This window comes from Pogona vitticeps, chromosome 4 (genome assembly GCF_051106095.1).
Source record: "Pogona vitticeps strain Pit_001003342236 chromosome 4, PviZW2.1, whole genome shotgun sequence".
NCBI lineage: Eukaryota > Metazoa > Chordata > Lepidosauria > Squamata > Agamidae > Pogona > Pogona vitticeps.
In genome coordinates this window covers 53,175,334-53,192,612 of record NC_135786.1, presented here as the reverse complement: position 1 = coordinate 53,192,612, position 17,279 = coordinate 53,175,334, and the positions used below count along the sequence as shown (strand labels likewise).

Sequence of the window (17,279 nt, the reverse complement as noted above, 5' to 3'; positions counted from 1 at the left end):
GAGAATTTGGGCTGAGGGTTTTCCAGCTCGATCAATATGTCTCTTACAAGCGGGAGTATCCTCCAGGCTGTCAGTTTCAGGGATTTGATGTCCAGGTGGTAAATCATTCCTTTGTCCTGTGTGAGAAGGTTGGGGATCAACGGTAGGTGGAGCGAGTCGGTTGACACATGAACTGTCGAAGTTGAATGATGGTTCATTGAATGAGAGGGATTGGCGTGAATAGGTAGAGCAAGCTGCTGTCCCAATTTATCATAAAGGCATCGCCGAGAGAGTTGTCTGTACTGGCACAGGAGCAGTAGTGGCGGCATTTGGTGTTGTCTTTGGTGGCAAAAATGTCTACAGAAGGAGTCCCCCATCGGTGGCATAGAAGGGTAAATACTTCATCATGTAATGACCACTCGTGTGTCCTTGTGGTAAGGCGGCTGAGGTGGTCGGAGAGTGAATTGTCTTCTGTAGCAACATGGACTGCTACCAGGAAGATAGGATGAAGACAACACCATTCCCAGAGTTTGACGGTCAGGTACAGGAAAGAGATGGAATGTGTGCCACCCTGTTTGTTCACATTATAAAGAGCTGTGGTATTGTCTGTGGCGAGTTGAACATCCTGTGATGATAGCCAAGAAGGCGTGAAACGCTTTTGTAACTGCTGAAAGCTCGAGATGGTTGATGTGCAATTACTGTTCTCGTTTTCTCCATAGACCATGAATCTTGTGATGTCGACAGTGCGCACCCCAACCAGATGGACTGGCATCCGTAGTAACTTGTACTGTGAGCTGAAGAGGGGTGAAGGGTCTTCCGACGAGGAGATGTGGAAGATATGTCCACCATGTAAGTTGTAGGGCTAACTCTCGCATTACTGTGAGATGTTTGGACGGGTGATCTGTCATGAGATCAAACAGGGATAGGTACCATGACTGAAGCAACCTCATATTGAGTCTGGCGTGCTGAATAACAGCAGTCGTGGAAGCCATGAGCCCAAGGAGGTGTTGGGCTTGATGTGCCGGTACCGAAGCATGAGGTTGGAATGGTTGGATCGCCCATTTCAGTTTGAGTATTCTTTGTTGAGGGAGAAAAGCTCTGGCTTGTCAGGAGTCGAGATAAACTCCTATATAGGTAGCAGTCTGTGAGGGTTCAAGATAGCACTTGGTGAAGTTCGCTTTGAGACCGAGGTCTTGAAGAGTGCTGAACGTAAGTTGGATAGCTCTAATGGCATCGTGATAGGAATTGGAGGCGATCAGCCAGTCATCTATGTAGGGGAATATGGTGATACCTTGAAGCCGGAGGCAGCGATCGATGCCATGCACTTGGTGAAAGTCCTCGGTGCAGTGGATAGTCCAAATGGGAGAGAACAGAAATGGTATGTGATGCTGTCGAAGTGGAACTGAAGGAACTTGTGGTGATGTGGGTGAATAGAGATGTGAAAATATGTGTCCTAGAGATTGATGACAACAAACCAGTCTCCCTGTGAAAGGAAAGGAATGACAGTGTCAAGTGTCAGCATTCTGAAGCACATGGTTTGAATGAATTTGTTAAGGTTCCTAAGATCGAGAATGGAATGGAGTCCTCCATCCTTTTCAGGTACCATGAAATATTGAGAATAAAAGCCATCATGCAGGGCAGAGGGAGGGATCTGTTTTTGGAGAAGAAGTGAAATTTCTTCTTGGAGGGCTAATGAGTAGGGCATATTTTTAATTTTGCTGAAAGATGGAGTGTTTTTGAATTCGATGAAATAATCATTGCGAATTATAGAAAGGACCCAGTTATCAGTAGTGATTCTATGCCATGCAGTAAGGAAAATCTGTAATCTAGTTTGGAATGAAGTACAGTGGTGCCCCGCATAGCGAGGTTAATCTGTTCCGGATTAACCATCGCTATAAGAAAACATCGCTAAACGGGATGGAAAATGCCATTGGAACACATTAAACTTAGTTTAATGCGCTCCAATGGCTTCTGTACTCACCGTTAAGCGAAGTTTTCCCCATCCGCCGCCATTTTCGCGCCCTCGGTAAGCGAGGGCAGGGCACAAAAACGCTGCGTGTGGCCATTTTGGGCGTCCAGTGGCCATTTTGAAACTGCCAAACAGCTGATCCGCGGGCGTCGCAATGCGAGTTTTGCCCATTGCGGCGGTTGGGATGCCTTCGCATTAGCGATCCCCAAAAAGGGACTGCTATGCGAATTCATCGTTATACGGTGCGCTCGTTAAGCGAGTCACCACTGTAGAAGTAATGGTAGAGGATGATAAGAATCTAAGGGTATTGATTACCCTTTTTTTGTGGGCATCGAAAGGGCTGTCAATGTGGTTATTGCTGTTGGGGTCAAAAGGTAGACGTAGTCGAGGTGGACGGGCCAGAGAATGGACGGTCTTGCAATTGAGCTCTGTAAGGTCGGTATGGTTCCTGAAAAGAGTGAAAAGGTTGTTGGCCAAATGGTTGTCTATGATATTGGGGACGTTAATATCTGTATGGTTGCTGAGTAGAGTATGAGCGAGCAGTTTTCCGAATCTTGTGAAGATTGCCCATTACTTCATCTGTAATTTTGTTGAAAAGGCCAGCACCACCGAATGGTAGGTCCTCAATCCTCGACCTAGTGTCATCTGATATGCCTGCCAATCTGAGCCAGGCATGATGCCAGAATGTGATAGACGTAGCCATAGCTTTAGAAGTGTGTCTGGAAGCAATTATTTGCTGCTTAGCTAGAATAGAAGCCTCAGCATGAACATTTAAGGCTTCTGTCTTAGAAGCTTCAGGGGCCGCTTCGAGGACTGGTACGATTTTGTTCCATAACAGTCTATGGTATGCCCCCATTGAAGCCTGGTAGTTAGTGACCCTCAGGCAAAAATGATGTGAGGGAGTAGAGGCATCTGTCCAAGATGTCAAGCTTTCTTCCCTCTTGATTAGTAGGTGCCATGGATGACTTGTTTCATGCTCATGATTGATTGGATTCAACAATGATTTGGCATGGGGTGTTTGGAAAGAAAGGCTGTGTCTGGACCGTGTGTTTTGTAATGGTTTTCAATACATCTCAAGATTTGTAGTGATGAAGGGGGCTTATCCCATGATTCCTTAACTAACTCCAGCATGGCCGGTATAAAGGTCAAGCTAAGTGGTGGTGTTTTGTCTTGGTTTAGGTCATCAAATACTAAGTCTTACTTAGGAGGTGGTGGTTCCTTGATGTCTAGTTGTAAAGATTTTGCCATCCTCATAAGTTGGGAATAAGAAGTGAAATCCTCTGATGGATAGGGTGGGTGATTCTCAGCGACATCTGAGGAAGGGGTAGGGAAGTTAGAAGGTGATTTGCGGAAAGCATCAGATGCTGAATCTTGGATCAATGACAAGGAGTCAGAAGACGAGGATTGACATGGAGGTTTCAATGTCAATGTCTACAATGGAGGAGGAAGTTCCTGTATTGGAGGCAAGTGTGATTCGGGACGCCTGTCAATGTCAGGAGGAGGAGGTCCCTTATAAGTAGTAGTGACTTGAAGAGATTGTGTTGTCAAGGTTGTTTGGTAGCGTGCTTAACATGTTTTGGTTGAGGTTGTTGATGCTCCATTGCAGGAAGCATTTAGGAGCACACTGATTTAGGAGGGATCAGCGGGTGATGAGTTGATGTCGGGTATAAAGAAGAAGAGCGGTGTTGGTGTCGTGATGGTGAAGGTGACAAGGAGGGTAAATATCGAGATGGATAAGCATATCTAACTCTCTTGGGCTCATCATAGTAGATATGCTCAGATAGGTCTTCAGGGTAATAAGGATCATATTGATGGTATAGATCCCTATGTGCCTCCCTGGTTTGGTATTGGGGTGGCTCAGTATAATAATAGAATTCCCCATGCAGAGGGTAATATTGGACCAGTGAGAGGTGTCGTCTCTTCGCTCGATGTTTCTGAGGGGATTGATGAGACGATTCAGAGCCCAAGACCTGAATAGGTATTGCCCACCCTGATAAAGAAGAGCTTGAATGGGCCAAGGCCAAGCTGGAATGAACTTCAGCTAGAGATAGGTCTATACTCGGTGAAAGCCTAGCAATGGAAGCAGAAGCCTGAGCCGGGGGTAAAGTTGGGTCATCTCTGTCTGAAACCGAGCCTGGAGCGTCTCTAGACGACTTCCAATATTGGTGATGGAAGCAATGATTGGGGTGGGTCTACTTGTGCCGTTTTTGTAGACTTCTTGGTCTTCTTTGATTTAGTTTTATCTTTTTTCTTTTTTGAAGGGTCATAACGACAGGCTGCAGCCTTCGACGTCGATGTTAAGCTCGACTTCGACTGGTCCTTCAGACGAGGTTAAGGAGTCATTGGGCTGGAAATCAGTGGAGGACTTTTCTGACACTCTGGGCAAGGATTAGGAGATGCCGCAGAGTCCATGGAGGCCGGATTAAGTGATTTCTTCCAAAGGTAAGAACAGAGTCTCTGGAGTCACAGTTTAATAGCAGGTTTAGTGAGCTTTTTGCACTCAGTGCAAGAGTATGTTTGGTGTTGCTCTCCTAGGCAGTCATGACCGTAAGTAAGCGGGATCTTATTCGTGCAGAGCACGCACCGCTTGAAAGGCCAAGGGGGTCATTAAAGGCTGGGAAAAAATGGGGGGAAAGGAGGTAGCAGAGGGAATCGAAAACCGGGGAAGAAAAAAAATGGGTGGAGTTGATTTAAAAAGGAAATGGATAAACTCACAGAGGAAGCATCCAAACAAAAGCAGTGACTGAGAAGAGAAAATAAAGTAATGATCTCAATAATTGTTCAATCGCTCTAGCTCTCTGAAATAGGTCAAACCTAAGCGGTGGCTAAAATTTTATTTATTATTATTTTATTTATTTTATTTATACCCCGCTCATCTGGTCTTGTGACCACTCTAGGCGGCTGTGGAATTGAGGGGGCTTCTGGCGTGCAGAGCATGCACTCCACGGGTGAACATCTCACTAATCACATGTCTTTAAGCTCTAGAAACTTCTGATAGGTCCTGCGCAGGTGTAGAAGAGCCCAATTGTGTGCATTCACAGAGGCCACAAAGAAGAACAAGACTCCTAATATCCAGCTATTCAAACATAAACTGTTACATTTTTTCCCAACATTTCCTCCGTGTATGTATTTGTTTTAGGAAGTATTATGGAGTTTTTGGTTGCATCACTTTTTAATCTTCCTCAAGAAAAGAGCTCAGGTAGCTTCTTTACTGTCACCCTTGATACTCACCTGGTAGTTTGTTCAGGAGCTCTTGAAATTTTGTCCTCTCATATTGGACTGAGTGCTCCTGGAGATGTGGTCGAAGGGTCCAAATGGTAAAATTCACCATATCCATTTTCATTAAGTCCAGAATATGCAAGATCTCTCTATCATGGGCAATAGTAACAAAGTCAATTGCAGTGAGGTTGTTATCCGATGACCATTTGCCCCATGGTTTAGTGTAGGTTAGTGACAGGCTAGATCACTCCTTTTTCTGGTGACCACACAATGTAGAAGCCATTGAAAACCAGTCTGCCCCTGATCATTGCCTACATACACTTTTGGGGTCCTGTAAGGAGCTACTGTTCCTTTGGTGCAGGTAGGATCACTCCATTTTGGTTCAAACTGAACATGTATGATAGTTGGCTGGTTAATGCTTTTGTGAAGCTGCTTAATGATCTTGAGAAACTGAAAGATTCCTTTCCATTCACCTTTAGAGGGCAAGGGAGAAAAAGTTTTGCATCTCCCTTTAAGTGTTGTTAATGTATCAGCAATGTTCTGAAAAGTTTTTAAAGTCCTGTCAAAACATCGCTGATGCACTGTATCAGTTAGCAATAATTAAAAAGAAATAGAAAGCTTCATCTTCCCTTCCAAAGGTTAGCAGAAATAGGAACCTGGTGTGCCCTTATTGTTGCTGAAGTGGCAGACCATGGGCTTGTGAAAGGGAACAAAGATGCCATGATGGCTCCCATGTGGAGCAGCCAGGGTCACAGGCAGAATGACTGCAGGGGATTCCTCCCACCTTGACTGTTCATTGGCCAGGAAAGAGGGGAACTTCCCACCCAACTTTGCATTGGCCTGTGGGGAAAAATTCAATTTTAAGCAGAGTAGGTGGGCTGAGAAACAGTATTTCTCACTCTGATCTGCCTGCCCAATATAGGAGCATCAAGACCACTCCATCCAGTTTGTGGCTCACTGGTCTAATGCTTCTCTTTTCTCAAGATCGTTAAGCAGCTTCACCAAAGGTATAGTCAGCCAGCAGTTTAACAGTCTTGACAAATCTTTCCCTTTAAAGGAAAAGAAGATATTGATTGTGTTAACAGGATTGCTTGGGGCATGGTGTGTACACCACCTATGGATAAAGGAGGAATTTGTGAGAATCTCTGGGAGATGACAAGTCAGCTCCAGGTCTGCTTACAGGAAGAGATTATTGAGTAACTTAGACTCCTCAGTGCACCCAATAAGTTGGATGATAGCATGACCTTCAAGCCACCACTCATCAAGTCCAAACAACAACTGGGCAAATCAAACAGCCTTCATACTTTTTTCCTGTTTATATCTATAGGCTGCAGCTGGGCAATGCATTACTACACTTTGCTCTAATGAGCAGTACAGACATTAGTACTGCTCATGTGCCTCACCTGTGCCACACCATGATAAGCTGAGCTATGTATATTAAAAAGTACAAACAAGTTCACTGGTGGTATTTGATGAACACATCTGCTGTCTCTGGCCTGCCTTCCTTGCCAAGAAGATAGCTTGACCATCCCTTGATTCACCTTAGCACCAGAAACAGCTTTACAAAGCCAAGGAAAACGGAAGATAGCAGATCAAAATGAAAGACAGACTTTTCTTACATTTCCCTCTAGACACTGAACCAAACATGCAGTGTGACTGATCTCTGCATGTGGATACAAAGGATAGCCCCAAATTATATACTGCATCTCGAAGCAACCCTAATTAGCACAAACAAGACCAATTCAGGCTGGCATAATTTGGCTGTCTTGTTACAGATAACTGAGATAACTGCTACACAAAGAGAGAGAGAGAGACACACACAAACACACCCTACAGGTTATCAAATGTTCTAACTATCCTACATGTAGAAAAAAATGTGAAGAAGTAAAAGTAACATCTATCCCACACTTAGATTTTGCTGCTGGTCCTCCTAGAATCATAGAATAATGGAGTTGGAAGGAGCCTATAAAGCCTTCAAGTCCAACACCCTGTTCAATGCAAGCATCAACATCAAAATACATATGATAGATCATCATCTAATGTTCTTTTGAATGCCTCCAGGATTGCAGTGCTCCAATGCGAATTGGTTCCATTGTCTTATGATTCTAACAGTTACGTTTCTTCCTGATATTCAGCCAAAATTTGGCTTCCTGTAACTTGAGCCCACTGTTACATATCCTGCACTCTGGGATGATTAAGAACAGATCCTGCCTCTCCTCTGTATGACAGTCATTCAAGTATTTTAAGAGTTCTATCTTATCTCCCTTCAGTCTTCTTTTCTCAAAGCTAAACATGCCCAGTTCTTTCAGTCTTTCATCATATGGTTTGGTTTCCTGTCTGTTGATCATCCTTGTTGCCCTCTTCTGAATTTCTTCCAGTTTGTCTTACGGCACATCAGCCCATCATTCCTATTGTTTCAGCACCCTTTTATCCATTAATCCCACCAAAGCTAAATACTGAAGGCAATAAATCAAACAGATTAACAACCTTAAACTGCTCCCAAAAAAGGAAGAAAATAAAGCTCATATATAAAAGAGGCAAAACTAGAGTTTCTTGTTATTCCTCATTAACAGCTGAATTTAAAATATTGTTCATTCAAACAAGCCTGGATTAAACTATGTTTTATCATCCTGGGTTTTTAGCACACCATAGTTTACACTGACCCTAGTTTCTCTAATCTAGACATGATGCAAATCACTGACTCAAAAATGAAAGCAGATATTTATGACTTTGCAACAGATTTAGAGAAGTAGAAAATAATGGTATATACTGTAAATCCAAGGCACATCACTATGCCTACGCTCAGCACTAAATTATGGATTAATGTTATATTTCAACCCATTCAATACAATTTTTATCAACAATAGTTTCAAGCTCAAAGCTTATTTTACTTCTGGAATTCTTAAGAAAATGATATACAAAGGAAGTATTCCCATACCTTTATTACTTCCATGCACAAGTCAGTCTGGAAAGTTACTTCAACCAAAATCCCCATTTCAACTAATAGGAATGTTTCACATGTAGAATAGCAACATGGAAAATCTGAATTCAAGTAGCTTTGATAAATAATATATTACAGTGGTGCCTCGCAAGACAATTTTAATTCATTCCGCGAAAATCGTCGTCTTGTGAAAAAAATCATCTTGCGAGGTTCCCTATGCATCGGTATAAAAAAAAAGTCTTGTGAAGCATCAGTCTCAAAAAAAAGTCTTGTGAAGCACAGTCATAGAAAAAAAGTCTTGCCAGGCACCATGGTGATCGCAAAAACCAATTGTCTTGTGGGTTTTTCATCCCATCAGGCAATTGTCTAGCGAGGCAACACTGTACTTTTAGAGATTTATCTTTGTCCAAGCCAAAAGTGCCCACCTGAGCAAATACACTGGATCTGCTATCATTCGTAGCCTCTGTAGTTCCTCATCTCGAACAGGTGCACAAAGCATTGCCATTGTATCTAGGACGTAAGTGGTGAGGTTGGCAATGTCCAAAGCCCCATGTTCAGCTTCTTGCTTTATCAATTCCATGTCCAGAGCTTCTTCAATTTGACTCTGCAGACGGGTTTGCTGGGGTAAAAGCAGTGACAGCAGTGCCTAACACAAGAATGGAGTATAACCATTGTGCAAGCAGCTCAAAATGATTTGCAATCTTGAGTTTCAAAAACATGAATAACTGAATAGTATGATCGTTTCCCATACAAAAGCTTTAAGTGCAAAGTGCAGGTGCCCCCCTCTTTTTTTTCTTTTCTTTTTTTAAAACAATTTTCCAGGCTAGTTAGCTTTCACACATCACTAATTATAAAAAAATAACTGTATGATTGACTGTATCCTCTGGGTCTGAATAGTCTGAATAAAGTGCAGACAAATATAGGGATGACTCACAAAAGACTGCTACTGAACTGCACAGTTGTGTGGCAAATACTAACTTGAACACTGGATGTAACAAATTACATGCTTGTTGGATCCTTGCCCTTCGTGGCTCATAAAAGCCTCCAGAAAGGGACTGGTTGATTGTGTAGGAGTGGTGAACACCTCCTTGCAACAAGGTAGGATCCCATCATGTTTAAGGGAAGCAATACTAAGACCATTGTTTAAAAGCCTTATTTGGACCCCACAATACTGAATAATTATAATTTATAAATAAATAAATAATAAATAATTATTGACGAGTTTCTAATATCCTATTCTTGGGGAAAGTACTAAAACAAGTTGTGGCCTCTCAGCTCCAGAGGTTCCTGGATGAGACAATATCTAGATTAATTTCAGTGTGGCTTCAGGCCTGGTTATAGGACAGAGACAATTTTGGTCGCCTTGGTAGATGATCTACAATGGGAACTGGATAGGGGATCTGTGTCCCTGTTGGGTTTGCTGGACCTCTCAGCGGCTTTTAATACTATTGACCACAATATCCTCCTGACCCATCTCTCTGGAATTGGACTTGGGGGCACGGTTTTATGGTGGCTCCACTCCTTCCTGGAGGAAAGAACTCAAGTGGTGGTGCTGAGGGAGTCATGTTCAATACCCTGGCCATTGACCTGTGTGATTCCCCAGAGGTCTGTTTTCTCTCCTATGTTATTTAACATCTAAATGAAACCACCAGGAGAGATTACCCAGAGCTTTGGAGTTCAGTGACACCAGTATGCGGATGACACTCAACTCTACCTCTACTTGCCACATAAATCCAAGGAAACTGCTTCAGCTCTAAATCAGTGTTTGGTAATGGACTGGATGAGGGTGAATAAATTGAAACTTAATCCAGACAAGACAGAGGTGCTTCCAGACAGTCAAAAGGCAGATCAAGGAATACAGTTGCAGTTGGTACTGGATAGAATTACACTCTAATTGAAAAAACAGGCATGCAGCTTGGTGCTCCTGGATTCATCTGAGTCTTGATGACCATGTCTTGGCAGTGGCCAGGAGTGCATTTGCACAACTAAAACTAGTGTGCCAGCTACTTCCATTTCTTGAGAGATCTGATCTGGCCACTGTGGCACACACTCTAGTTACTTCCCAGCTGGATTACCGTAATACACTCTATATGGGGCTGCCGATGGAAAGTGTAAGGAAACTTCAACAGGTTCAAAATGCAGGAGCCAGATTGGTGACTAGGGCTGCTTACAGGAATCACATAACACCACCATTACAGCAGCTCCACTGGCTGCCAATCAGTTATCGGGCTCAAAGTCCGACATACAAAGTCCTAAATGGCCTGGGACAAACTATATCAAAGACCATATCTCCCATTATGAGCTGGCTCAGGTGTCAAGATTATCAGGAGAGGCCTTTCTCTCAGTCCTGCCACCTTCACAGGGGTGTCTGATGGGAACACAGTAGAGAACCTTCTCTGTTGTTGCTCCCATATTTAGGAACTCCCTCCCACAGGAGGCCAAACTGGCCCCATCTTTGCTATTCTTCCATAAGCAGGCAAAGAACTTTCTCTTCAGGCAAGCCTTCCCTCAGTAACCAGCTACCTGTGTGTGATTTTTAGATAGATTGTTATGTATTACTGCTTTGACTGGATTTTTAGTACTGCTTGTGTTTTCCATTTTGGTGTTTTCCATTTCTCAGAGTGGCATTTAAAAAAAAAGTATCCTTATTGATCTTTGCCTTAATATTGTCTGCTAATGGTGTAAGATGCGTCTTTACTCATTGTTCATAGTTTTAAATATTGTCTTTTAACTATGCTAACCACTGTGTATCTCATTATTTTCAACTTTAAATATTGTTTTTCATTGTTGTAAGCCACCTTAGGTCCTTTTCAAGGAGAAAGGCAGGGTAGAAATATTTTAGGTAGGTAAGATAGGCTAGGTAGGTAAGATAGATTGGATGGATGGATGGATGGATGGATGGATGGATGGATGGATGGATGGATGGATGGATGGATGGATATTCATTCAGTATGGGCCAGTGTCCATCCACAACTCAAATTGCTTACATTTAAAGCTGGCTGTTACTGTATAGGAGGAATTGTCTTCCATGATAGAAATCAAAATTCTTCCAGCAGTGTAAAATACCGTATATGCCGGCCTACAAGGCGACCGGCCGTATAAGACGACCCCCCAACAGGAAGAGCCTGGGCGGGCGGAGGCAGGAGGAGGAGGAAGAGGGGCAAGAGGCTGAGGGGGGCGGCAGGAGGAGGAGGAGGAAGAAGAGGGGAAACGGGGAGTGGCGGGCGAGCGAGTGCGCCGCTGGCTCAGTGCGCGGGGGGCGGCGGGCTCTGGCCAAGGGCGAGGAAGAGGGCAAGAGGCTGAGGGGGCGCGGCAGGAGGAGGAGGAAGAGGGGAAATGGGGGGTGGCGGGTGAGCGAGCGCGCCACTGGCTCAGCGCGCACAGGGCGGCGGGCTCTGGCCAAGGGTGAGGAAGAGGGCAAGAGGCTGAGGGGGGGTGGCAGGAGGAGGAGGAGGAAGAAAAGGGGAAACGGGGGGTGGCGGGCGAGCGAGCCCAAGTGAAGTGCACTCGGCGTACAAGATGACCCCACACACACTTGGACGCATGTTTTTTGGGCCCAAAAAGTCATCTTGTACACCGGCAAATACGGTAGTTCTTTTGTTTTGGAACTCTTGTTTTACTTCCAGTCCCATGTAAACTTACTAAAGACCAAAAAAATCTGAGCATCACAAAAGGTCAATAATAAAGCACAAGTAAGGATATTTCCTCACTAACCTATGTATCACTCACCTCTTTGATCTCTTGAAGTAATTTGACAGCATGGGAATAATCTGGCGGACTTTTAGAAAGCTGTTCTCTCAGATTGTCCCAAAATGCTTTGTGCAATGTCTCTTTCACTCTGTTTTCCAAACTATATTAAATCAAAAGCAATTGGGTAAACATTTTTCCACCCACAATTTAATACCAAGTGACCCATAGTAAAGCCTTCAGTATTTCTTCCTCTAACCTATTAAAATCTTTCCCATCATGAGAAACATCAACAAAAAGAACTAAACAATTAAGTCCTTGAATGTCAGAGTGAGAATGTGAGGTACACATACAGCCACCACAACACTGTACTGGAATATTAGCAGACTGCAGCTCAAAATCTTGCCCCCCACATCATATGGCCACTGTCGCACTGTTTTATTACAGTACTGCTTTGTGCAGTCTCTACACATAGCTCTTCATAGTCCTACGTAAATTGTTGTAACTTCTCACGCAAATACTGTCAGGAGGAAAATGGAAATTCCTACTTACTGCAGTTTATATAGTCAACAGATTACAGAAGTGGATTAAGAATTTCACATCAAATGTTTATTCTGAGGTATATTTCTTCTACATAATTTTTAAAGTGTACAAACATGATATACCACTTGAAATGGAGACCGTTTATATGCATCATAAAGATCTTGTGTGTTTAACACTAAACCTATTTCCATTTCTACAAATGTATGCCTCGGTTATGTCTCTAGGTGGAATGAGACAGTAAGGGCAGCCAAGGATACTGCTGCTGAGATGATTATTGGTGCAAAGTATAAAGAGGAAGGCAGGAAACATCACATGATACACAGCAACTAGTGCCCATATCTCTTTCTAATTAACCCACCCCCTTCTTTCTTTGTTGAAGAAAGTGATGGTGCATCCTTTTTTGAAAGAGTTCTCCCTCAACTAAGGGTGTTAAATCACTGCCACTTAATTGCTAAAATCCTAATGCTGAACAAGGTGAATGATAGGGTGGCATCCAACCAGCTACATATGTTCCTGGATATAGCAGAGTTATCTAGAATATTTTCAGTCTAAATTCAGGCTCAACAGGGCACAGAAACAGCTCTGACTGCCTTTGTTAGGGAGATGGTGGGATCATCTTCCTTCATTTTTCAACTGTTTTTGATGCTACTGACCATGTGTCTCCTTGGAACAGCTCAGAGGGCTGAATATATTATCATGTATCCACTCCCAATTTGAGAGTTCTTTCCAATGGTCATTCAAAATATCCTTTGCTGTAATTTAAATCCAATGGTTCTGGTCCTGTCCTCTAAAGCTGCAGAAAACAAGCTTGTTCCATTTCCTATGCAACAGCCTTTCAAATGCAACACCTCTCAGCTTCCTCTTTTCCAGAACGAACAGATTCAACTCCTTCAGTCTTCACAGTGTTGAGTTCCCAGTGTTTTATCATTTGGTTGCTCTCATCTGGACTAATTGAAGCTTGCTGACATTCTTCTTCAATTGTAGTGCCCAGAACTGGTCATAATATTCAAGCCGAGGTCTTACCAAAGCAGAAGAGAGTGGTACTACTACAGTACTTTCCTCTATCTGAATGCTTTACTTCTGTCAATGAATCTTCATATTGCATTTGTTTCTGCTGCCACATCACATTAGTCACAAAATATGAGGGAGAGAGTAAGTCAAAGGAAATGGGGGGGGGGACTGGTGTCTTAATACTTTAAAAACTGCCCTTTCACCAAATCAGCCTGTGGCCTTCTTCAGGGGCTATTTAAAAGAAGCAAAGGGGGACAGTGTTTTGGTTATAATTGTAGTTCTTATGGTTTCAAACATTTAGCAATCTGATTTAGGAGGTCATCATTCCAATCTTCAGTCTGACTAGGAGGTCTGCAACAGATATTCATAGTTATGCCACTATTTTCACTCTTCCCTCTGATTTTCACCCAAATGCTCTCCACCAGCATGCCGTGCTTCAGCTTCGTGGATCTCACAGTTGTGCACATTCTTTACATTCACTTCTACTTCCCTTCCCTGTGAGGAAGGGCAGACTATAACTCAAATATTACACTACACTATTGGAGGAATAGGTTTACATGTTGTTCAACTATTAAAACACACTTATGGGATAGATTACCTAATGCTACTCTTTCAATTAGAGGGGGTCGAGTTACTGGAGTATTGAAATTAGCTGGCTTTTCTTCTGTGTGATTATGCATAGGATTTCACTATGTACATTCTTATACAGAGTCACAGTTTAAATATAAATTTTTGATATTTTCTATATATTAAAACATTACAAAAACTAAAGGATGCCTATGCTAAACAAAAATCTAGAAATTAAGGCTATTTAATATATTCCAATCCCACGCTGATTTTACCAGTTACACTCTTGTACAGCATTGCCTGAAAACTGTCTGGAGTATGGGGAAAATAACAATAACTACCTGTTTGGAGCAAAGTTCACTTCTTGCAACTTGAACTCCTGATTTACTATGATTTCATGTGCAATGGTCATTTTTGAGACTTCGTTGGCTGTTTCTATCAGTTCTGGCATAGAAAAAAGTTGAGGAAGGCTAGCTGAATGGAAATAAAATAGAACAGCTCTTACTTTATCCACCAAAGGTGAAAGCAATATTTATACATGGACAGCACAACTTTTAAAACTGATCAGTATTCAGTCAAAAAGGTACACAACTTGAGAACAGCGAAGCTAACTGCAGCTCAACAGCTATGTATTTTCAGATGATTTACCTGTATGTTTTCTTTGAATGTAGTATTAACTGCCTTGAGTCCCATTTTGTGGGGAGAGGGAGATGGAATATGGATCTAATAAATAAATAAATGATCCAATACTGTACTCACCCATCATCAACCTCTTGATAATAACACAAATATTATTTCATCTAATAAGTATGTTTAGGAAAATGTTTAATACATATTCTGAGCTTTGCTGTTTGGCAAAGTTGTTTTACAACAACTTTATCTAATACTGTATGGAAAAAAGATTCTATTAGTCTTAAACATCATCATATTAGCCTAAAGTCTTCCTGCACACCTTTGTATGATTTTCTTCCCAAAACAATTGCATAAAACTTTTACAATTCACTTCAGATGTCACATTGATTGCCAAAGTACTTTCAGATTTTTTCAACAAAACCAATCACCAAGTTAAAGCACTTTTTTGTCCTTAATACCTGCCAATTTGCCTCAAATACAAACAAAACCTGAGTTTTACAGCATTCAAACATAGTTACACATACAAGATGGCATCTCAGGCGGACAAAGATTCGGAATGTCTCCACCATCACTATTTTCATGTTCCCTTGCTTTTCCAGCATTACACTCTGTGCCTTTTTGAGAGTCACTGCAGTCACTAAAGGTGGCATCCTGAACATTAGGCATCTTGTTCCTAGTAGAAGAAACAACTTTAATGATACAGAGCATCAAAGCAACTTCTGAAAGGTGTGGAAATTAAATTTTAATGCAACCCAGTTAGGCAAATGAGCATTAAAAAGGTACTATTTCCTAAGATAACAGTGGCCATACTGCACTGTATATCCTAGCAGCTCATTTATTTGTGATCTCTGACTGCTGCACATAAGATTGACAATGAAGTATGTTTCATACCATCGCCCCTCCACTCCTTGATGCCTACCCCACTTAAGTATTAAACATAAAGAATTATCCACAACCTTTCTTACACCTATGTAGGGAAGGACCCCCACTGCACCTCAAGATGAACCTTAAAGCCTGCAATTTCAGTTTTGGGACTAAAGCCTAATATCAGATACCAAAACAATAACATCCAATCAAGGATGATTTTTGGACTCTCCCAATTCCAAACTTTGTAATGCCCGGCCTGAGAAGTCCTGAACGACTCAAAAGCTTGTATTTTTAGTATTTCAATGGTCAAATAAACATATTATCTAACGCTACTTTTATTTTACTTGTGGACCAAATAGCTGTATTTCTTTTTTAATAGGGAAGTTTATCTCATTTGTCTTCACTCAACTACAATACTTTCACTGTTTTGTCTCATACCTTGGAACTAGTTACAAATAATAACTTTTATACTGCAATAACAAACATAACCCAGTTATATTACAACTGTAATGTGCCAAGTGATTACTTGAATCCTCTTGCAGTATATCTATAACTTGTTCTAGATACGTTTTTCATTACAGAAGCTCAGTACTTAGGTGTATTTCTACAAAAGGCCAACAGGCTTGTAGCTCTCAAATTTCTTAAACTGACAAAAAGGTAACTGTCCAATCACAATAAAATTGTAATAGTAACTAGTGCTATTTAAAAGTAACTTTCCAAAGCTTAGTTCGCCCTTATTTATTTTTTAGAACTCAGTGTGGGAACGTAAACATAGAAACTGTGATAAGTACTGAGACGAGGCTGCCATAAAACACAAGGAGTCCTAGGTCCCAATCTTATTTCCCGTGGACTTTTGCCTCACTGTTTAGGTTTCTCTCTATACTCTATATAATACAAGAGCCGTGGGCCACCATTTCAGAGTCAGGCCGTCCTTCTCCTCGGCCTTACCACCCAGCCGTGTGACAAACTGGGCTCTATTCCCTCCAAACCCTCTTTTATCTCTCGTAGAAGCCGCAGGACTCTGAAAGAGGAGGAGGCGAGAGACTCTCGCTCCCTCCACGCCGCAAATGACTTCCGAGCAGGTATTCGTTAGCCTAATAAATATGCACAAAGAGCAAGGAGAAAACGGGAAAGCCCCCCGTGTGAAAGCAGGCGGTTTTCCTCGCCGTCGCCTTTGTGAGAGACGGACGAATAAGAGCGCGCCATATGAAAGACCTGAGGGAGGGCAGGGGAGATGAGGCAGAGCCAAGCGGCGATGACAGAGGGACCGGCAAAGCAGCGCAGCCCCGGCCTCAGGCCGCCTTTAAACAGCCACCGCGGTTCCTAAGGGGTTCGTTAGTGTTGCCACCCTCTCCTGCCTAGCCAATTCCAACGGGATGGAACCAACCATCTACTCGTACTGGGGGGGGGAGGTTATGCCACGTGAAAAAAAAGTTGGTGAAAAAAATTCTGGTTTTCCTGTCGCAGAGTAATTAAGAAATATTTGTATATTTCTCTCTTCAGTTTAAAGTTATAGTTTCCTTCTCATGCTTTTGCACTGAGAGAACGGGACTCCCCAGTTTTGTTATAAGTAGCTTATTCCAGCCTCGTGGGCAGGGCTTTATTGTTGTGGATGGAACCAAATACAGCAGGAATGGGAAAGGGATACACTACTAAGTCAGTATTCTTTGAGGAGGTATTTCTCAGGATGAAATATTTGCCCAGTGTAATTATTATGTGATGCCTGGTAAATACAAGCCCCGAGGGAAAAAATTGTTTTAGTATAAGGAAAGTAATTTCTCAGCATAAAGGATTGTAAACGATAGACAACAGCGCCATCTAATGCTTTAAAAATTCAATCTCCACATTATTTAGGCGTGGAAT

The 17,279-nt window shown here is 42.3% G+C and overlaps 1 protein-coding gene across 4 annotated transcripts in view; it reads right to left on the bottom strand.

Moving 5' to 3' along the window:
* TCP11 (t-complex 11) overlaps positions 1-16,770 on the bottom strand; it is a 29,519-nt gene extending 12,749 nt beyond the window's left edge. Inside the window, exons 1-6 of one of the 4 annotated variants that reach the window (XM_020796163.3) lie at positions 16,632-16,770; positions 15,074-15,222; positions 14,258-14,390; positions 11,838-11,958; positions 8,534-8,754; positions 5,180-5,316 (exon numbers count right to left, since the gene is read on the bottom strand). In XM_020796163.3, the coding sequence (XP_020651822.2) occupies positions 5,180-5,316; positions 8,534-8,754; positions 11,838-11,958; positions 14,258-14,390; positions 15,074-15,215 (754 nt within the window). In that variant the 5' untranslated portion in view covers positions 15,216-15,222; positions 16,632-16,770. Of the gene's footprint in view, positions 1-5,179; positions 5,317-8,533; positions 8,755-11,837; positions 11,959-14,257; positions 14,391-15,073; positions 15,532-16,364; positions 16,462-16,631 lie in introns of those variants that run through there. The other 3 variants (XM_078392703.1, XM_072997406.2, XM_072997407.2) reach the window with 3 other exon arrangements.
* Between the last annotated feature and the right edge of the window lie 509 nt (positions 16,771-17,279).